The sequence below is a fragment of the Leptodactylus fuscus genome, chromosome 5 (genome assembly GCF_031893055.1).
Source record: "Leptodactylus fuscus isolate aLepFus1 chromosome 5, aLepFus1.hap2, whole genome shotgun sequence".
Classification (NCBI taxonomy): domain Eukaryota; kingdom Metazoa; phylum Chordata; class Amphibia; order Anura; family Leptodactylidae; genus Leptodactylus; species Leptodactylus fuscus.
Genome location: NC_134269.1, coordinates 29,190,939 through 29,214,384, shown reverse-complemented (window position 1 = coordinate 29,214,384; position 23,446 = coordinate 29,190,939). Strand labels below are relative to the sequence as shown.

The 23,446-nt window shown below is 44.6% G+C and overlaps 1 protein-coding gene and 1 long non-coding RNA gene across 3 annotated transcripts in view; one reads left to right on the top strand and one right to left on the bottom strand.

Moving 5' to 3' along the window:
* The window catches only part of PPP3CC (protein phosphatase 3 catalytic subunit gamma), a 45,140-nt gene extending 25,710 nt beyond the window's left edge, over window positions 1–19,430 (bottom strand). Inside the window, exons 1-2 of one of the 2 annotated variants that reach the window (XM_075272716.1) lie at window positions 18,946–19,430; window positions 4,929–5,126 (exon numbers count right to left, since the gene is read on the bottom strand). In XM_075272716.1, coding sequence (XP_075128817.1) covers window positions 4,929–5,126; window positions 18,946–19,000 — 253 coding nt within the window. In that variant the 5' untranslated portion in view covers window positions 19,001–19,430. Of the gene's footprint in view, window positions 1–4,928; window positions 5,127–12,857; window positions 13,022–18,945 lie in introns of those variants that run through there. The other variant, XM_075272715.1, reaches the window with a different exon arrangement.
* Window positions 18,426–19,037, top strand: LOC142202558 (uncharacterized). The gene is made up of 5 exons (XR_012716087.1): window positions 18,426–18,461; window positions 18,502–18,604; window positions 18,666–18,706; window positions 18,809–18,857; window positions 18,909–19,037. It is a non-coding gene; the product is annotated as an uncharacterized LOC142202558 (long non-coding RNA).
* Window positions 19,431–23,446: the final 4,016 nt, after the last annotated feature.

Here is a 23,446-nt window from a genome sequence, read left to right as displayed (position 1 = left end):
AGAAGCCACCAGTAAGACACAAGAGACAAGAAGCCACCAGTAAGACACATCCAACAAGAAGCCACCAATAAGACACAAGAGACAAGAAGCCACCAGTAAGACACAAGAGACAAGAAGCCACCAGTAAGACACATCCGACAAGAAGCCACCAATAAGACACAAGAGACAAGAAGCCACCAGTAAGACACAAGAGACAAGAAGCCACCAGTAAGACACACAGGACAATAAGCCACCAGTAAGACACAAGAAGCCACCAGTAAGACACAAGAAGAAAGCAGTAAGACAAACGGGACAAGAAGCCAGCAGTAAGACACAAGAGACAAGGAGCCACCAGTAAGACACAAGAGACAAGAAGCCAGCAGTAAGACACAAGAGACAAGAAGCCACCAGTAAGACACATCCGACAAGAAACCACCAATAAGACACAAGAGACAAGAAGCCACCAGTAAGACACACAGGACAATAAGCCACCAGTAAGACACAAGAAGCCACCAGTAAGACACAAGAAGAAAGCAGTAAGACAAACGGGACAAGAAGCCAGCAGTAAGACACAAGAGACAAGGAGCCACCAGTAAGACACAAGAGACAAGAAGCCAGCAGTAAGACACAAGAGATAAGAAGCCACCAGTAAGACACAAGAAGCCACCAGTAAGACACAAGAGATAAGAAGCCACCAGCAATACACATGGAACAAGAAGCCACCAGTAAGACACATCCGACAAGAAGCCACCAATAAGACACAAGAGACAAGAAGCCACCAGTAAGACACAAGAGACAAGAAGCCAGCAGTAAGACACAAGAGACAAGAAGCCAGCAGTAAGACACAAGAGACAAGAAGCCACCAGTAAGACACAAGAAGCCACCAGTAAGACACAAGAAGCCACCAGTAAGACAAATGGGACAAGAAGCCACCAGTAAGACACATCCGACAAGAAGCCACCAATAAGACACAAGAGACAAGAAGCCACCAGTAAGACACAAGAGACAAGAAGAAGAAGCCACCAAATAAGACAAATCAGACAATAACCATCAGACAAGAAGCTATGGGTAAGACACAGAAGATAAGCACCATCAGACAAGAAGCTACCTGTAAGACACATCAGACAGTGACCATCAGATAAGAAGTCTTCAGTAAAACACACTAAACACCAACCATCAGATAAGAACCACCAATAAGGCACATCAGACAGGAGCCATCAGACAGAAAACTACCAGTAAGACACACCTGACAGCGGCTATCAGAGAAGAAGTCTCCAGTAAGACATCAGACAGCAACCATCAGACAAGTACCCATCAATAAGACACAGGCAGCAACCATCAGTTAAGTAGCGACCAGTATGACACAGGAGACAAGCACCATCAGACAAGTAGCCACCAGTAAGACACATCAGACAAGTAGCCACCAGTTTCTAACCATATGAAGAGAATGGAAGCAGAGACATGGAGTAGATGAAGACCTGGCTGAGGACCTTGTGTAGCTGCCCTGAAAAATAACAACATCAAGCATGGCTGGTGTTCAGAAGGAACGAAGAAGAGCTCCATGAGGACATGGAAGCCAGTGAAGTGCAGAGATAGCCACACATGGATAGGCAGCACCATCCTCACCACTGGGTCTGATATCTTCCGCTCTGCCAGAGCCCCACAACTTCAATCCAGACAAATTTAAGATCTTACAAAGATGATTTCCAGTCCCCAGGAAGGGTTCTCATCTACGGAGATCTCACTGCAAGAAGAGATTTAGACTACCTGATCCTAGGTGGAAACAACTATATCTTTGGAGCACACACAGACGCCTAGGACTTCATATATTCAATGGCCGCGCCAAGGGAGACTCTTTAGAAAGACATACACATAGGCAGAAGTGTGGAAAACGCAACAGTCCGCAATCCATTGGCTTCCCACGAATAAACTGCACAAACACCGCAGCAGACTGCCCACTCCAACCTACCCCATCTTATAAATCGTCCAAGACATTGACTACCAAATATACACTCACCGGCCACTTTATTAGGTACACCATGCTAGTAACGGGTTGGACCCCCTTTTGCCTTCATAACTGCCTCAATTCTTTGTGGCATAGATACAACAAGGTGCTGGAAGCATTCCTCAGAGATTTTGGTCCATATTGACATGATGGCATCACACAGTTGCCGCAGATTTGTCGGCTGCACATCCATGATGCGAATCTCCCGTTCCACCACATCCCAAAGATGCTCTATTGGATTGAGATCTGGTGACTGTGGAGGCCATTGGAGTACAGTGAACTCATTGTCATGTTCAAGAAACCAGTCTGAGATGATTCCAGCTTTATGACATGGCATTGCATTATCCTGCTGAAAGTAGCCATCAGATGTTGGGTACATTGTGGTCATAAAGGGATGGACATGGTCAGCAACAATACTCAGGTAGGCTTTGGCGTTGCAACGATGCTCAATTGGTACCAAGGGGCCCAAAGAGTGCCAAGAAAATATTCCCCACACCATGACACCACCACCACCAGCCTGAACCGTTGATACAAGGCAGGATGGATCCATGCTTTCATGTTGTTGACGCCAAATTCTGACCCTACCATCCGAATGTCGCAGCAGAAATCGAGACTCATCAGACCAGGCAACGTTTTTCCAATCTTCAATTGTCCAATTTCGATGAGCTTGTGCAAATTGTAGCCTCAGTTTCCTGTTCTTAGCTGAAAGGAGTGGCACCCGGTGTGGTCTTCTGCTGCTGTAGCCCATCTGCCTCAAAGTTCGACATACTGTGCGTTCAGAGATGCTCTTCTGGCTACCTTGGTTGTAACGGGTGGCTATTTGAGTCACTGTTGCCTTTCTATCAGCTCGAACCAGTCTGGCCATTCTCCTCTGACCTCTGGCATCAACAACGCATTTCCGCCCACAGAACTGCCGCTCACTGGATGTTTTTTCTTTTTCGGACCATTCTCTGTAAACCCTAGAGATGGTTGTGCGTGAAAATCCCAGTAGATCAGCAGTTTCTGAAATACTCAGACCAGCCCTTCTGGCACCAACAACCATGCCACGTTCAAAGGCACTCAAATCACCTTTCTTCCCCATACTGATGCTCGGTTTGAACTGCAGGAGATTGTCTTGACCATGTCTACATGCCTAAATGCACTGAGTTGCCGCCATGTGATTGGCTGATTAGAAATTAAGTGTTAACGAGCAGTTGGACAGGTGTACCTAATAAAGTGGCCGGTGAGTGTATAGAGACTCCAAACAGACCTGAAGTCAAGAAGATGCTCCACAACTCCTGTGACAATGTGTATGAGATAAACCAGGCCATATAATATATCAATATATCTACCATGGCAGAAATGTCTGATATAAAAAGATGCAATTTCAAGAGGTCAAAAGACAAACATCTGAACAAATGAACTAACAATAAGTGTAAAGCCATACAGAAGGCCCTAAGAATGGCCCCTAATAGGAACCACGGGGACCCAAATAATGTCAGTCTGAGGGAGGTCTATAACCCTGTATAACAATGCAAGACTACACTAACTCCAATAACACTGTCCCTCAATTCCCTCAATATCAAGATGCATAGATATTTGGTAGATAGATTAGATAGATAGATAGATAGATAGATAGATAGATAGATAATAGATAGATAGTTATGAGATAAATAGATAGATAGATAGATAGATAGATAGATATGAGAGAGAGAGATAGGAGATAGATAGAAAGATAGATTAGATAGATAGATAGATAGATAGATAGATAGATAGATAGATATGAGTTAGATAATAGATAGACAGATAGATAGGAGATAGATGATTGATAGATAGATAGGAGATAGATAGATAGATAGATAGATAGATAGATAGATAGATAGATAGATATGAGATAGATAATAGATGATAGATAGATAGATAGATAGATAGATAGATAGATAGATAGATAGATAGGAGATAGATAGATTAGATAGATAGATAATAAATAAATAGATAGATAGATAGATAGATAGACAGACAGACAGATAGATATGAGATAAATGATAGATAGATAGGAGATAGAGGATAGATAGATAGATAGATAGATAGATAGATAGATAGATAGATAGATAGATAGATTAGATAGATAATAGATAGATAGATAGATAGATAGATAGATAGATAGATAGATAGATATGAGTTAGATAATAGATAGATAGACAGATAGATAGGAGATAGATGATTGATAGATAGATAGATAGATAGATAGATAGATAGGAGATAGATAGATAGATAGATAGATAGATAAATAGATAGATATGAGATAGATAGATATGAGATAGATAATAGATGATAGATAGATAGATAGATAGATAGATAGATAGATAGATAGGAGATAGATAGATTAGATAGATAGATAATAAATAAATAGATAGATAGATAGACAGATAGACAGACAGATAGATATGATATAAATGATTGATAGATAGGAGATAGATAGATAGATAGATAGATAGATAGATAGATAGGAGATAGATGGAAAGATAGATAGATAGATAGATAGATAGATAGATAGATAGATAGATAGATAGATATGAGATAGATATGAGATAGATAGATAGATAGATAGATAGATATGAGATAGATGATTGATAGATAGGAGATAGATAGATAGATAGATAGATAGATAGATAGATAGATAGATAGATAGGAGATAGATAGATTATATAGATAGATAATAGATATGAGATAGATAGATAGATAGATAGATAGATAGATAGATAGATAGATAGATAGATATGAGATAGATGATTGATAGATAGGAGATAGATAGATAGATAGATAGATTATATAGATAGATAATAAATAGATAGATAGGAGATAGATAATAGATAGATAGATAGATAGATATGTAGATAGATAGACAGACAGATAGATAGATAGATAGGAGACAGATAGATAGATAGATAGATAGATAACTTGCCTGTGATAGGAGCTTCCACTTCCAGCATGGTTTTTTCATGTCGCAATATGGCAGCTCCCTCTCGGATGATGCGTAGAGCCACTTCTTCCTCCAGTCTCCCCTCTTTGACCAAGTGGTTCTTCAAAGTCTCAAGCTGGGGTCGGCCATCTACAAATACCTCATTCATTGTCAGCCGCCGTGTAGGAGGGAAAGGGACAGCTGCAAGACAGAAAGTGGAGACAAGAAGCTAAGCGGACTGATGGATCTGTATAAGGACCCGCACGGACTACTGTACATGATAGACAAGGGAACAGTCCTGCTGTATAAGGATTTACATAGATAACAAAAACTAGGACAAAATGGAACGGCCATGTAAGGAGAACAATGTGCCCCATGACCCTATAGCTCGTAGAACCACCTTTAGTGGCAATAACTTCAATGAAAGGTTTCTGTAGGACTGTATCAGTCTCTGGAGGACTTTTGGCCCACTCTTTACATCATAGCTTCACGTCGTTGAGGTTCCGGAGATGGAGATTTGAAGTTTGACTGGGCCATATTGTAACACCTTCATTCTTTACCCTTTCAGCCATTTTGTTGTAGAGTTGCTGGTGTGCCTGGGATCATTGCCCAGTTTCGGCCAAGCTTTAGCTGTTGGATATATGGCCTCACATTTGACTCTAAAAAAAACTTTGTTATAGAGAAGAATTCATGGGCAACTCAATGGTCGCAAAGTGGGCCTGTGGCTGCAAAGCAAGCCCAAATTAGCAGCCCTCCACCACCGTACTTCACATGGTAGGGGGTGCTTGTGCTGATATGTAGTGTTTGGGCCACACGTGGTGCTGTGAACTACGGCCAGACAGCTCCACTTTGGTCTAGTCTGTCCATAGTGCGACCTTAGACCAGTCTTTACGTCACTTTTTAGTTGGCTCGGATTCAGTCAAAGACTCTGCCAAAATTTTAGTTCAGTTTTTGGCGAAGTGTTTCCTTACTCATAGCCATGAGTAAGGGACTCACAATATCATAGTCCCGAAACTCGTCAGCCGAAGAACTACAATGCTCATGTTCGACTGTATGGTGATGTAATACCACGTTTTATCTCTTATAAGTAAAAGTTACGTTTTATTTTTACCTTGGTTTGCCGTAAATATATTTTTTGGTCTATGAGTTTTGCTAACTCCATAACAGTGGATTTTTTCTCGAGCAACCACACCTGGTCTCTGGATGTTCCCTTGAGTTTGAGCGGTTTGGCTTGGTTTTTATTTTTCTGAATGCTATGATCTTCTGACCTTGGGTGAATTTGCCTCACGGACTTCCTCTGTCCTAAATGCTTTCCACTTGTGAGCAATGTTTATCACTGTACAATGATGGACTTCAAATTGCTTACAAATGGCTTTATAAACCATTATTGATGGGTAGCAACAATTGCTTCTCTAAGATCATTGCTGATGTCTTTCCTCCTTGGCATTGTGGCAACATATGTATGAATGCACCACAACAGAAAACTGCCAAAACTTCTGCTTTTATAGACGCTACCAGATGATCAAGGAGATATTATTAACCTCTCCTAGCTGCTACTTATCATCTCAATTCCTATAGAAGAGCTACAAGTGGGTTGGCCACTGTCAGACCTATATTGAGAGACAAAGGTTACTGTTTGTACAATTTTTCAATATAGATCTCTGCTAGTTGTCATTCATTCTGCTTACGACCAATGGATAAAAATCAGTGCATGGTCATGTGATGTACTGTCTCATTACAATCACAGCACGGTATTAAATCATCTGCCTGGTATGGAGCTGTGCACCTGTATGTACATCACTTGACCATGGACTGTATATCACATGACCATGAACGATATATTACATGACCCTGGACTGTCCATCACATGACCATGGACTGTCCATCACATGACTATGGACTGTACATCACATGACCATGGACTGTACATCACATGACTATGGACTGTACATCACATGATCATGGACTGTACATCACGTGACCATGGACTGTATATCACTTGACCATGGACTGTATATCACTTGACCATGGACTGTACATCACATGACCATGGACTGTACATCACATGACCATGGACTGTACATCACATGACCATGGACTGTACATCACATGACCATGGACTGTACGACACATGACCATGGACTGTACATCACATGACCATGGACTGTACGACACATGACCATGGACTGTACGACACATGACCATGGCCTGTACATCACATGACCATAGACTGTACATCACATGACCATGGACTGTCCATCACATGACCATGGACTGTCCATCACATGACCATGGCCTGTCCATCACATGACCATGTACTGATTTTTATCCACTGGAAGTAAGAAGAATGAATGACAGCAAGCAGAGATCTAGAAATCTGTAAAGAACTCATACAGAAAATATATTGGAAAATTGTACAACTTTTTCTTATACAAGTAATAACATTTGTGTCTTAATATTGCTATGAAAGTGGAGAATCCCTTTAATTTTTCATACACTGCTTCTGCATTTTGGTCTCATTTTTTTTGTATTAATTATCTTGATTTATTTTTAGTTTTTCTTCTGTCTTGACACAAAAAAGCAGAGAATTCTAAGAGGGTGTATCATATTATATATACACAGCGGAGCCTGCGCTCTATACACTAATATACAGACCCATTGTATAACAAAGCACATATTTATACCGTCTTCTATAGCTCATTATTAATAGGATTATATGATATTATGACGCTGTTTGGTCTCTTCTTTGTGGTGAATAATGAAGGCTAATGTGGAGCGGAGAAGAATGAATGGTTGCTCCATACAGTGTAGCTGCACACATACACACAGTGCCTTCTGCCGCTGCTGAGGAACACAGTATTCCCAAATATAGGGTCTGTCTGTGCAGTTTCTGTGGCAATGCCAAGGGGCTGTCAGTGTGTGAGGAGCAGAGTGCTAATTACATGGCAGGGAGAGAATCAGCCCCCACAAGACATGGCTGCCCGCACAAGTGTATGTGTGTGGGATAGAGATGTACATCCCAGATAAACACCAGAACATGCAGTGTAACCCTTTCATTGCAAAAAGCTGCAAACAATAGCCAGGCCATGTACACACTGCCATCAGACGCATTCGTCATTCTGATGGTCATCCAGCCAGCTGAGCTCCAACCTGATATCAAATTAAAGGGGGTTTCCAGGCTGAATAATCAAAGACCTACACTCCGGATAGGTCAACAATTAAAGGGCTCCCGAGCAGATCAGCTGTCCGTAGAGGCCTCTTCAGTACTTACCAAGCACATTTGTATGTCGGCTGTGCTTGGTATTGCAGTTCAGTCCATTCACTTGAATGGGTCTGAGCTGCGATCAGGCTATGTGATGTCATCAGTCACATGTCCTGATCACAGATCTGTGACGTGGCCCCAGTGCCAATGAAATTAAGAAACTCTACACAAGGTCTTCTGGCATCCTGGATTCGAATCCTGCCAAGGACAACATCTGCAAGGAGTTTGTATGTTCTCCCCGTGTTTGTGTGGGTTTCCTCCTAGACCCCAAAGACATACTGATAGGGAATGTATATTGTCAGTCCTATATGGGGCAGTGACTGCGGAATATAATGGCGCTGTATAAGTAAGAATAAAATAAATAAAAAATTTCTGTGGCAGCATGGTGGCTCAATGGTTAGCACTGCAGCCTTGCAGCGCTGGAGTCCTGGGTTTGAATCCCGCCAGGAACAACATCTACAAGGAGTTTGTATGTTCTCCTCATGTTTGTGTGGATTTCCTCCCATTCTACAAAGACATACTGATAGGGAAATAAATGTGCATTGTGATCCCTACTGTCAGTAGTCGCAGCAGATATGACAGTAACAATAGTCCTATTATTGTCTCTGTCAGGACGTCATTATAAGTCAGTGTATAGCGGATCCAGCAGAGAGTCACACAAGCTGATCTATATAATGGGGTTTATAGGTCAGTCAGTGACTATTCCTGATTGCTGTAGTATTAGATGTCTCTGTAAAGTATTGAGGTTCCTGGTCGCACAGTCTACGTGTCTGCAGCTCTGAGGTCAGGGGATGCAGCACCTGTTCCTCAAGGTTACGGTCTGGCGGCATGTGTGGACAGATGTTGATAAATATACCCACAGATATAGTGTCCATAGCTGGGATGTCCAGTGATACGATACAGCGCCCCCTCCCTCTGCTGATCCCGATAATTAGGACACGTCTCTCCTGAGCAGTCAGAAGGTTGCAGGCCCAGCAGCTAAAGGTGCTATAATCTTACCGCATCTACTCACAGGAGGCAGCGGCTCTGCCAGGGAAGGGGCTAATGCCAGGACATTCAGCCGAGCCCTGCACCTGTACCACATGTGTCCTAGGACAGATCACCGCGTACAGGGCCGAGTGCGCTGACAGATTTCATTCCTGCAATGTAACATATACATCTCTACAATCTCTGCATAGAGACTGGAAACACGGCTGTACCCTCTGCCAGTAGGGGGCACTGCAATAGTCGCATTCATGGCAGAGTGGGCTTTTCAGCACTGGTTCACACTCTTTTAGGGCACACATCATTGCTGGTTTGAGGACTTTGTATCTTTATTTCCCATTGCTTGTATAGTGCCAACATATCTGTAGCACCGTACAGAGATTGTCACCATTCACGTCAGTCTGTATAATGAAGGTGGGCAATATGAAGGTTTGGGAGGCTAGACCATACCTGATGTAATAATACTGGTGGTCCTGTGTTGTATCTAGAACACCGCTTACCTCCCCTTTAAATCCGTGTCAATGGCAGTCTATGGCCATCAGACTTGACCTTCAGCTTCTAAATCTAGCAAAGGCCAAATCTTCAGACATATGGACTCCCTAGTGTAGCTTCACCCATGACAGGGCTGCTTTCTAAATCCAAGATTACATAAAGAGGAAGTGAAATCCACAGATCAGCCGATATGGTGTAGCTCTCTGACCCGTAGAGACATGGCGTCCACAAGATCTGTGCAGGTGTCCTGTAGTATCTGGCACCAAGTCCTGTAAGTTGTGAGGTGCGGCCTCCATTGATGGACTTCCTTTTCCTGCATTTCCCATGGAGAATTTGGAGGCCACGTCACCACCCTAAACTCTTTGTCAAGTTCCTTTTTCTTCTAAAAGACGTCCCTGCCATTAGGGGGCACCGCTGCCATGATAGAGGGTACTTTGTCTGTAGAATATTTAGGTAGGTGGTGCGTATCACAGTAACATAGACATCATCCAGGACCTAAGGTTTCCCACAGAACACTGTCCAGAATATCATCCGGCCTCTATTAGCCTGGTCTTCTGCCCATGCTGTATCCTGGTGCCATCTCTTACCTGGGCAAGTGACATATACACCCGACTATCCATAAGATGTGACTGATCAGACCAGGACATCTTCTTCCATTGCTCCATGGTCCAGTCTGATGTTCGTGTGCCCACCTCAGTGGCTGACAGGGGTCAACACGGGCTCTTAGACCAGTCCGCACCTACACAGCCCCATATACAATTGTGATGTCCTGTGTGTACTGACACCTTTCTATCATAGCCAGCTGGAAGTTTCCAGAAATTTGTATTCCTGTAGCTCTTCTGTGGGAACGGACCAGATACCTGTGATACCTGGTGCACTAGTTGCCCTAAGTGTACGATCGCTGGGCGCCCGATAATCGGGTACCCCAGCGATCAGGAGGACGGGGGACACACATGCAGACTTGTCTCCTGTCCTCCTGATCACTAGGGATCCAGTCACTGTGGATGTGAATAGGTTAGAAGTGTCCATAATGGATATACCCATTGTCTATAGATAATCTACGTCATCCACGTTAACGTTATGGATGATCAGAATATATTTGGCACTTACAGGAATCTGGTAAAGAGCACATGATGTATACGATACATAAGATATACCGTATACAGCTCTCCTTAGTGGATTAGATGTACAGTATGATACATTACTATGTACACAGATCTGCTGACCAAAGAGGAATAGGTGGCGCGGCCAAGTTCTAGCCACTTACTGCACAGATCTGTTTTACCTGTGAGCTATCCCTTGAATAGGTAACTAATAGAAGACCGGGGTCTAACTCCTCTATAATTATATTGTGCTTGAATGGGACTGAGCTTCAAACAGGTTACGTGACCGATGACATGGCGTCACCTGGTCTGTGAATCGGAAGCAGCTGTTGCTTCATACAGCTGATCGGTAGAGGACAAGCGTGTCTCCACTGACGATCTATCCAAAGATTAGATCATCAATCTTCAATGGCAGCAGAACAACTCTAAGTATGGACCTTCACAGGCAAGTTGAAGCAAATCCTTGCAAAAAAAAGCAAGGATCTACTAAAACAGACATGTCAGTGGAGTGGAAAGTTTCTCTTGAAAGGGGTTGACCTACACGGGTTTGACATACCCTATTTTTAGAAGTTGAACCCTTTCTGGCACAGCCGCCATCAGGGTAACACACTATTTTCCTTGATAAACTTTATTACTTGGGATTTTCTATGTAGTCATGTTTTAGGTGCCTAATATGGCAGAGAGTTCCAAAGGTTACCGATTATTGGTAAGGGGCGACTGTGATCCCAGTTACTGAGCTGATGGGTGTTTTCAGGTCTATTGCTTCTGGGATCACATTTTAGTATGCCAAGATTGGCAAATCATCTGTAGGACGAAACTCAAAGCTTGACTGGGCAACACGGTGGCTCAGTGGTTAGTCCTGGGTTCGAATCCCGCCAGGAACAACATCTGCAAGGAGTTTGTATGTTCACCCCGTGTTTGCGTGGATTTCCTCCCATTCTACAAAGACATACTGATAGGGAAAAAAATGTACATTGTGATCCCTATATGTGACTCACAATCTACATAAAAAAACTCAAAGCTTGACAAAAGGGACAGTGGTGGACTTTGTCAAATCGTAACGAAAAAACACAAAACTATGGCCCTTCCAATTACAGCAGAGATCAATGCACCAGTATCAGTGAGAACCAATGGTCATATTGGCAGGGTACACCATCACAAGCTGGTCTGAAATTTTTCAACGTAGCTATATCCAAACTTTACTGCACATGCACCGGCCAGATGGAACCAGAAGACAACAGTGAGCATGTGGATTTTTGGATCAGCTCGTAATAATGTACCCTGTCCCGAGAGATGTCGATGGTGGGATTCTAGCACGGCCAAATCGACTCTTCTTTCATGGACACCCACTACCTTGACTGTAAGTAACAAAACGCTGCTTCTAACAGACACTATAGAAAGCAAAGGCGCGACACAGACAGGTAGCCGAGGTGGTTTTGGGGAGCCGAAAGGTCTGACAGGTCCCCCTTAAAATGAATCAGCCTCAGATATGGGTCCAAAAGCAAATCCCAACGGACTATTAGCTGCACAACCCAACACTAGAATATTTTTGGATAGAAGAATGTGGGCAAGTATCGGGATACAACTGTGTCCTGACACGTTTCGGTGACTGATATCTCATGTCTATAACCGGCAGAATACACTACCCATGTCTCAGTATATGACGCTACACGCTGACATGGCCGATAAGGTGTATTTTATTGCTCTGGGGTGGTAATAAAACAGATATACTGCCATAATGTCAGGACACGAAGTGAACAGACAGAAGAATCAATAAACTGGCTGACTCCTGCCCTGCCTATGTAATATATCATTGTGATAAGTGAGCGGCAATGTGGCAGGCGTAGGTGTACACGCATAGGGGTTACCTGCAAATCTCTTTATCGTGCACCCTAAAATCTAAAGCTGTGACTAACATATCAGTGACCTCAATCCAGGAGTGGCGAAGCAGGCTATAAGGTGTATACGCAGCAGAAAAAGCACCGTAGTCTATGCCGAGGGAAAATGGGTGTAGTATTCCACCGCTATCTATTAGCTACAGCGAGAGGGAGCAAGCTGCCCCTACTACTACACCCCAAATTTACCCCATACCGGATGCTCCCCTTGTAGCTTCTGGGATGACGGGAGGCGGAGTAATGAGGATCCTTTCCTCCTCCTCAGCCTTGCCCCCTGTGGTGCCCCCATCACGGGTTGGCTGGCTGTTACCTGTCCCCATACTGCATGTGTCCCACCAGGTGGAGGATTACATAGGGACAGAGACACTTTAATGCCGCGCCACACACCTCACAGCAAAGCTGCTGTGTGGGGGAGGAGGGCAGGAAATCCTATTAGTGAGTCAGGAGGGGGAGGGAGATCCCTGATCAGGGACACAGAACTGCTAGATTACCCTGCAGAGAACTGGGATAGTCATCTTATATAGAACGTGCCGTACCTGTGCGTCACCTCCGCAACCGTGCATTAGAAACATATGCAACTTATAGGGAAACTAGGTCAGATTTGACAAGGCGTGCACAGACTTTCATCCGAAAAAAAAAATATTCTGATGTGATAGGTGCTCGCGGGTTCCTGTCTGGCTGGAACGCTTCCAGGGAAAAAGAACGGAGATGTGATCATATCTTTGCCTCTAATGAGGCGGACCTGTCAGGAAAGTGTAGGCACCAGCAGATTCTGCCCTGATGCACAGCAGAGACGAGAGCGGGGCTGATGTAACACCCCATGAATGGCATAGTCCTGGGCTGACCCCAGGCGATAGAGCAGATGTGCTAAAAAAGATAACCCCTACACGTCCTTATATACAGTATTACTCTGCTTCTATAACTGGATGTCTACCAATATGGCTGCCATCATTGTGGTCACCCGGTCACAGGAGTCTGCACATAGGAATGACTGAAGGACTTGCAATATTTCATACTTGCCCTGTACTCTGGGAAACACACAGCATGTGAAATCTTGGTGACCATAGCCAGATCTGTTCACCCCCATAAAGATAGGATTGTGCACATATAGCAAAAATTTGGGAAAGTTTCCATATATAATATCAAGAATATCTGAACTTTGTCCATTATCTGCTGCTTACATGACTATATACTCAGAATACCCAGAAGTATTATAGCTTCCTGCAGAGTGGATACAGAGAATATCGGAGGATCATGGGGGCCCAGGGTATAAGACCCCCACTGATAAGGGTGGGATATCCGAGCAACAAGCCGTCACTTACTATAGAGGGAAAACCCCTTCACTCTAGGACATAAAATATTATTATTATTATTATTATTTATTTATATAGCACCATTAATTCCATGGTGCTTTACATTTGGGGGTTACATACAATACACAGAATATACAGGTAGATATAATACTAACAATGACCGACTGGCACAGTGGGGTAGAGGGCCCTGCCCGCGAGGGCTTACAATCTTGATGATCTATCTTTAGGATAGATCATCAGTATCAGACTGACAGGGGTCCGACCTCCGGGACTCCCACCGAAGAGATGGATGAGCACTGCGGCATAGTAATGTATATTGTATAGCGGTTGTGCACGCGACTGATAGATATGACATGAGGTTCAATCCACTGATCTATAGGGGTCTCAGGTGCCAGACCACCACCAATCGGATATCCTATAGATAGATCATCAATATTTTAATCCTGGAAAAGCCTTCGAATATGGCGGCAGCTATATGTGGTGTTAACCTGAGCAGCCACATGTGGGCAGGGTTTTCTTCGCACGTGGTTTCTCTTCCATTAGTAGGGACCCAATGAGGCGATGTATAGATACCCTAATTCCCATGGATATGCCATAAACGTTTAGGCTGGGAACACCCCTGTAAAAGAACCTGGTTATGCTCCCTTTAACAACAGTGTAATGGATCAGCTCTATAGCCATATTATTCTAATCCCCTTTATCTAGACCGTACCTGCCAGTTCTAGACTTTAACAAGCAATGTAATTTCCCATCATTATACCTCTATACTAGAACATGACCCTATACAAACTGGATCCATTGACTTCAATGTGAGAACAGGACAAAGGTGATATATTCTGGGGGAACCCCAGCCCCCTCGGCCGTTACTACAATTACTCTCTTCCTTCCTATCACCTACCAATGACTTGACCTCCAGTGAAACGTGACACAGCCGAGATAATCCATGGGCAGGCAATCCTATATGTTTGTATAGCCTGAGGTCCTAAAAGCATTAGGGTTACTTGTATGCATAGGATGGAAGGAGCCGATAGTGCTGCGGAACAAACACTCCCTGATAGTAAGGTATTGCTAGTGACCTTTGCAGCAATCCTATAAGTCTCCACCACTTTGCCTTGCAAATCTGTGTGCGGTTATGTCAGGCATCCCCTGGCGTGCAGATGTGAACTCAGGTGTGTGAAGCCAAAGAAGAACAAGACGCTTGTGTTCTCCTTACTGTAAATGACACCCCTTGTGAAAGTTAACACGCGCATGAGAGCACAGACTGTCCAAGACCTGGAAGGAGCTCCGATACATATAGAAATAGCAGGGTTATTTGTGGCACCTAGCGAAGCAGCAACTTAAAGGGGTTGTCCAGAATTAGAAAACATGAAAGCTTGCTTGTGCACGGTGTTGTAATGTTGTCCTCTTCAGTTAAGGGGTTCTCCAAGTAGTCCTATTTGATTTACTTGCTCCGGGCATTTTTAGATGCTATACCTATGGGTCCCATGCGAGTGTCAACCCTAGGACATGTAAATGGGGCCCCTGTTAGCTCCTCCCTCCTGGTTATGATCATGTGGCCCAAATGCTCTGACTCCTCCCTCCTCTCCTATTTTCACAGGTACAATGGCGGCTGGAAATCTATATTAAGGTCAAGCCCTATATCACAGGTAACAAGTGGGAAAAACTGGAGATGAAGGAGAAGGTGGAAAGATCTATGGGCCTGGTGCTGGTTCCAATCCCATGTCTGAGGTCAATACCAGCCAGAAACCCCAAGGAACAACATCTACAAAACCCCCAAAGGAAGTAAATCAGAAAAGACTCCCTGGAAAGCCCTTTAACTTTTGGAGAACATGGTGGCAACAATAAGGCAGCAACATTGCAGAATGTCCAAACAGATTTGGGCCAAGAACCTGTCAATCCTAAAACCCAGAAATATATGGCACTACGAAGGGGCTGAATACAATGGATAATGCCTTTAAAGGGTTACTATGTTCGTGGGAATACGCTTTAGCAGTGCGACCCCAAGTTTTCTCTGTACATGGCCATTCCTCGCTGTCCAGCTATACATGGAGCTTCCACCTGCCTGGGCTGCAGTGCCCACAACAGTATTTGTCCATGTAGGGACCAGGGGGACATCAATGAGGGGCTACAGACTATACCAGAAGTTCATCTCCCTCATTCTCATTGGGGTGTCAGAACCATACATTGGCTCTGTATATAATACATATACCATCACTTTATAACATAGCTTTAAAGACCAGTCATGTGGTTGACTCGATGGATGTGAAGAGCCCCGGGTGAGAAACTAGAATGACCATGACATAAAGGGTGAGGGATAAACAGTCATAGGAAAACCCAGAAAGTGATAAAGATCAAGGGAAACATGTAATGGACCCAAAAGATAGGACTGGCCTTGGGTTAGTAGGAAGGTAAAGCCAGGTACTAAATGGTAAGGAACAATCATGGCTGAGTAGTTAGGACCAATGGGCTGATGGCAACCAGTAGAATAGTAAGACCAGGCGGTACACGGCTATGAACACCCGTGGGTAACTAACCATGGCCTAAACCCAAGTAAGATTTCAAGACCAGACTGTGAACTGCTAGGAACACCCATGGGTGACTATCTAGGACCAAACAGGAGAGAAACCAATCCAAGAGGATAGTCAAAAATTAGACTATGGCAAAGAGCAGGCTGTGAACTGCTAGGAACACCCATGGGTGACTATCTAGGACCAACCAGGAGATAAACTCGATACGAGAGAATAGTCAAAGATTAGACAATGACAAAGACCAGGCTGTAAACTGCTAGGAACACCCATGGGTGACTATATAAGACCAACCAGGAGATAAACTAGATACAAGAGAATAGTCAAAGATTAGACAATGGCAAAGATCACACTGTAAACTGCAAGGAACACCCATGGGTGACTATCTAGGACCAAACAGGAGATAAACCAATCCAAGAGAATAGTCAAAAATTAGACTATGGCAAAGAGCAGGCTGTGAATGGCTAGGAATGCCCATGGGTGACTATCTAGGACCAACCAAGAGCTATACTGAAAAGAAAAAAAAAAAAATCTATGGCTTAGCAGCTAGACAGAGCCTTGGACGGCTATGGGTGAGCATTTAGCACCAACCACAAGATAATCAGAACAGAAAGGAACAACTATGGGTTAATAGGTAAAAACGACAGCAGAATCTTCCACAGGTGACTAGATATGACCAGGCATGCAATAAACTGAAAGGAATAGAACAGATATGGGTTAGGTAACACAACAGAACATCCCATAAAAGATACTCATACCCATGGGTGACTACCAGCCATAACCAGAACACAACACAGGTACTACCGCAGACAACAGCTATCAATGGGAGAAGGGACAAGTATCTGGATGCAGAGCAAAGCTCAGGGAGACATAGTTGCCTTCAGTTTTGAGAAGGTTTTTACATTGTTACCATGACCATATGGTTAGTAGCAGCTGGTGCTTTCTAAGTCAAGAGAGATTAGTGGGAAATAAATATGGTGGTCACAAGAGGTCATGAAGTCATGTACATAGTAATATGGAGTCACCAAGGGTCAGTAATGGCTGGTGGTGAAGGATCTGCAGTCTTAAGACATGTCTATGATGATCACAATGGTCAAGTACACTCCAAGTAAACCACAGACCCCCATTAGATGGACAATTCTAACCAATGCGTGTTAATTTCTTGAAACGTGAAGATTCCTGAAGGATTAGGAAGGATCTGCAGAAGGAAGTCGTAGCAAAAAACAGAATAAGTGGATGTCTACTGTGGTCCCCGAAAGATAACCTGATCACAAGGTGGCACTCCAGTGATTGGGGAGCCTGTGGGCAGGTGTGCAATTTCCCAGCAGCGCCACCACAGGTGAAATAAAGCATATTACAGCTTTTAACAAACCAATGGAATGTCTATATAACCCATGAACGGCTCAGAGACACCCTTTGTAGCCACCCTGGTTGACACATGAGGATCCTGAGGGGTCCCCCAATATTAACACATTTCCATTGGCTGGTCTAGTCACCATAGATGGTACGAGCATTAATATGAGGTTATATTGGTCAACTTTCATAGACATACAGTAAGGTCAAGGGTATGGAGGGGTAGGAGTATGGTGGCCATTCAGGTCATGTAGTGGTCAGTCAGGTCATGTGGCAAGGCTGTCAGGTCACATGATGGTCCGTAAGGTCATGTGGTGGTCAGTTAAGTTACGTCGTGGTGTGGTCAGATCATGGGGCAGTGTGGTTAGGTCATATGATGGTCAGTCAGCTCATGTGTGGTCCTGTAATGTGCCGCTCGGTCAGGTCAAGTGACGGTATGGTCAGGTAATGTGCTGGAGCTTACAGATCACATGAACGTTTGTCATGTCACGTGGTGGTGTGGTCAGGTAATGTGGAGGTCCGTCAGGTCACATGGTGGTGTAGTCAGGTCACATAGTGCTGCGGGAGACGTTTGTGGTGGTGTGGTCAGGTAATGTGGTGGTCAGTCAGGTCACGTAGTGGTGTGGTCAAGTAATGTAGTGGTCGTCAGGTCACGTGGTGGTGTGGTCAGGTCACGTGGTGGTCGGTCAGGTCACATAGTGGTGTGGTCAGGTAATGTGGTGTTCGGTCAGGGAACATAGTGGTGTGGGAGGGTAATGTAGTGGTCATCAGGTCATGTGGTGGTGTGATCAGGCCACATAGTGGTGTGGTCAGGTCACGTGGTGGTTGGTCAGGTCACGTGGTGGTGTGGTCAGGTAATGTAGTGGTCATCAGGTCACGTGGTGGTCCGTCAGGTCACATGGTGGTGTAGTCAGGTCACATTGTGCTGCGGGAGACCTTTGTGGTGGTGTGGTCAGGTAATATGGTGGTCGGTCAGGTCACGTGGTGGTGTGGTCAGGTAATGTGGTGGTCATCAGGTCACGTGGTGGTCGGTCAGGTGACGTGGTGGTGTGGGAGGGTTTGGTGGTTGTCACGTCGTGATGCGGTCAGGTACCTCGGACAGCACGCTCAGTGCTGGACAGCTTGTTCGGACCCCGTGGTGCTGACATGGTGGGACGTCTCTGGTGGTTGCCGGGCAGGTGTGACTCTCGCCGTCTGTCACTTGCTCGCCATGTCCTGCTCTTGCCCCAGAAGCTGAGCCCCTACACTGACAATGGCTGTCTCTCTGAGTAGGCCCCTGTCACTGTCTCCTGTAGGTAAGCTCTCTCACATAGCTGTCAGCCCGGGCCTGTCTCTTCTCAGCTGATAATCTCTATGTCATCCTCCTCGCTGAGACTCTCTCCGGTAATTCTCCCCTCTAGTCTGTCTACACCCGGATGGAACACTGTATAGCACAGCTCTCCCCTGCTGTCTCTGCCCCGACCCTTTCCCGGGCTGTCTCTGCCTCTGACAGTCTCTCTCTATCTCGGGCGCGTACCCCCGCCCACCTGCCGGTGTCGGGACCGCGCCCGCAGAACACGCCCCCTCCTTCGTCACACGCTTGAAAACTACGTTTCCCAGAATGCACCTCTCGTAGCGGCTTAGAAACCAGAGCATGACGGGCAACCTCGGGCAGTGACCCGCTGGATGTAGACCGCAAGAGTGGCGAAAACTAGCGGAGCAAGGGGCGGAGCAGTTATCTGTACTAGCCAATCAGATGACTTGTTTTATATGATAACCATCGAAGGGAAAATAGTAGCTGTAATCTGATTGGTTGCTAAGGGCAACTGCTTTCGTTCCAGAAGAAAGGGCGTAGCAATTGTCTATACTAACCAATCGGATCACTTCTTTCATTTGTGAGCCGGCATTAGGAAAATAAAAGCTGCAATCTCATTGGGTGCTAGGGGCAACTGCTGTATCCTTTGGCTATTAACATAAGGCCTGCTACTAGAGCCCTCATGGTCTATGAGAAAGCAGCTGCTGCTTAACCCATGACAACCCAAAACACAATGGGGGATATTAAGTGACCTACAAGAAAAAAATGGTTTCTCATAGCAGCCAATCACAGCGCAGCTTTTATACTGTATTCTTTCGAGAAATGAAAGCTATGCTGTGATTGGTTGCTACGAGAAGCACAGTCTTTCCTTGAGGTTAATGAATCTGACTAATGTCACTATAAAGTAACCTGGCGAAAGTCATGAAGTGATTTACTGATATTAAAATTCATGAAAAAATCACAATTCTGGGTGAAATTAAACATTAATAATAATACATTTTATTTCTATAGCACCAACATATTCCGCAGCGCTGTACAATTTGTAGGGTTCAAATACAGACAGAAAGATACATTACAAAGAATCATTTCACACAATGGGACTGAGGGCCCTGCTCGCAAGAGCTTACAATCTATGAGGTAGAGGGGGTGACAAGAGGTAGCAGGGGCGGCATTGCTTATACAGAGGTCAGACACTTTTGTAATAGAGGTGACTGTCATTACACAAACAAAACTTTATGAGCCGTCACCAGTCGTGTCCTGTAACATGTGGATGGAGCTTGGAAATATAGAGTTAGCCTGAGATGACATCATATCATGTGGGGTAATGTGGGAGCGGGGACAGAGGAGGGTTACATTTTGGGGATTCTAATAACGGTACGGAAGGGTTTACATTAGACATTGTGATCGGCCTGTCTGATAAGATGCGTCTTTAGTTTGCTCTTGAAGCTGTAGAAATTGGGAGTTAATCTGATTGTCCGGGGTAGAGCATTCCAGAGAAGTGGTGCAGCTCGGGAGAAGTCTTGTATACGAGCGTGGGAGGTTCTGATAATAGAGGATGTAAGTGTTAGGTCATTGAGTGAGCGGAGAGCACGGGTTGGGCGTTAGACAGAGATGAGGGAAGAAATGTATGGGGGTGCGGCATTATGGAGAGCCTTGTGGATGAGGGGGATAACTTTATATTTTATTCTATATTGAATAGGCAGCCAATGTAGCGACTGGCACAGACCAGAGGCATCGCTGTAGCGTCTAGACTGATAGATGAGCCTGGCCGCTGCATTCAGAATAGATTGTAGAGGGGAGAGTTTAGTGAGGGGAAGACCGATTAGTAAGGAGTTACAGTAGTCAAGGCGAGAATGAATCAGAGAGACAATAAGTGTCTTTACTGTATCTCTGGTAAGGAAAGGGCGTATTCTGGAGATGTTTTTGAGATGGAGGTGACATGAACGTGCGAGTGATTCAATATGAGGGGTGAAGGAAAGGTCTGCGTCAAACATGACCCCGAGGCAGTGGGCCTGCTGCCTAGGAGTTATAGTAAGGCCTGAGACTACAATGGATATATCAGGGACAGATCTGTTAGATGATGGAAACAGTAGTAGTTCAGTCTTAGAGAGATTTAGTTTCAGATAGAGCGAGGACATGATATTAGAGACAGCAGAGAGACAGTCACTGGTGTTCTGTATGAGTGCAGGGGTGATGTCACGGGAAGATGTGTATAATTGGGTGTCATCAGCATAAAGATGGTACCTGAGGCCAAATCTGGCAATGATTTGTCCAATGGGGGCTGTGTAGAGAGAAAAGAGCAGGGGGCCTAGGACTGAGCCCTGAGGAACCCCAACAGCAAAGGAAAGCGGGGAGGAAACAGAGCCCGCAAATGATACACTGAAGGTGTGGTCTGAGAGATAAGAGGACAACCACTGGCGTATTGTATTCCGGCACCGCTGGACAGCCTGATGTATGATGAGGCGCACACATTGTTATAAATATGGGCCGTACGCCGGTGTAGAAAACAATGTATGAAACCGCTGACGTAAATGATGATGAATGTGGTTTTTTGCAATATCGGCTTAAAAATGGCACATCCATCAATATTTGTCCAGTTTGCGGCTTCTTTTTTTTATCCGATAAAAGTTGCGAAGTGGCTTAGTAACCCTACCCCTATACTGTATGTATACAGCTCCTGTGCAGAACTATGGGTTTCCATCTACAAAGATGACTGGCCTGTACTCTATTGCCTTCGTATACGGCCATACTTGCAAACATCTCCAGAAAACCACCGCACACAGGGTGACCAAGTCCTGTTTTAGGAAGACCACCAAGGACCAGTAACCCACGTGGTGTAAACGCCATAGCGAATCCCATTCTTACATTGCAGAAAAATATGTGTAATAGAAATGCTGCGATATCCAAAGCTGTTGTGTTTTTGAAAATCGCAGCATGTCAATTATACCTAACGAAATGCCGGCGGTTTCCCTATAGGTATAATTGAAGCAGAAAGTCTTCAAGGGAAAACGGTGTACTTTCTGTGAAAAGCGTTGCAGGAAAAACCACAATATGTTTCTGCTGCAGTCCTTCCTGCGACGCTTTTCGACTAAGGTCCCCCCGTAGTAGGCCACTGCAAAAAAAGTGCTGCGGAAAAGACAGCGGCGGAAATGCATTACGTTTTTTTTCCTCAGCTCGCAGAGTTTTTCTATGTAGATTCTCTGTTTCTATTATACGTACAGGGGATCTGACGGCATTTCTGTAGATATAATTGACATGCTGCGATTTCCCAAAAATTATTTTGTTTTCGAAATGACAGTATTTTACCACTTTGCAGGTACAGTTTTTGCCCTACGTGGGGTCCTGGGCCTACGTCTATGCCAGCCAGTGTAGATTTGTAGAATAACTCCCACCCGTTTTCTGTCAGACTAAACCACCCCTCTCCCAACCCACCTAGAGGCTGAGCTGCGCCAAATTGAGACACATTGGGCACCGCAGCTTTACTATATGTGGGCTTATTTATTTAATACCCAGCAATATAAATTTATGAATGCTTAACAATAATCAATGTGTAGAAACGCAAAGGATACAGACATCCCATTGGCCGGATAGGTGCAGTAGCTCAGAGCAGTCGCTTCGCAAACTCTGAGGCCGTGCCAGTGTCACAGGACTCACAAGCAGAAATTACACCGATGATACCAGCCATGCATAAGCAGTACAGAGTATGTGGCTAGAAAGACTAAAGGACCTGTGAGAACAGCATCAGGTCCTTCACCTAGGGCAGTTCAGCGGACGCTATCATCTGGCGGTAGAGACATCATAGGCTGATCCTGGAGGGTCTTCTGTCATCTCCTCTGTTGTTGTGGGGTGCAAAATTGGGGAAACATTTGCTGCCAGCTTGCAAGGGTTTATAATGGGTGCCAATGGGCTAGAGGTGGAAAGACTATACCTGTAATTAGGAGAGAGGAAGGTCGAGGCGACGTAATGCTTCGATCATCGATGTATTTGAGGTTTACTTTAGTATTTTTGCACTGCTGGGGTGAGATGATATGCAGCGCTGTGATATTTGGGTCTTCTGGGGTGTATTTTCTTCTATACACTGGTATTTAGTGTTCTCCCAGCGGTATTTGTTTGGTACCCCATGGCAGAATATTCTTTGCAAACGTTTTTGACTGGGGTCGCACAGAAAATCCCCTTGTATGGCGCAATAGGGACATAATAGGATGCTTTCCAAACACAATGAAAATGAATTGATACTTGTCCACCAAGGCACAAACCGTATACACCAGATGTCCATTAGTAACTCTGCCCCATTGTATAT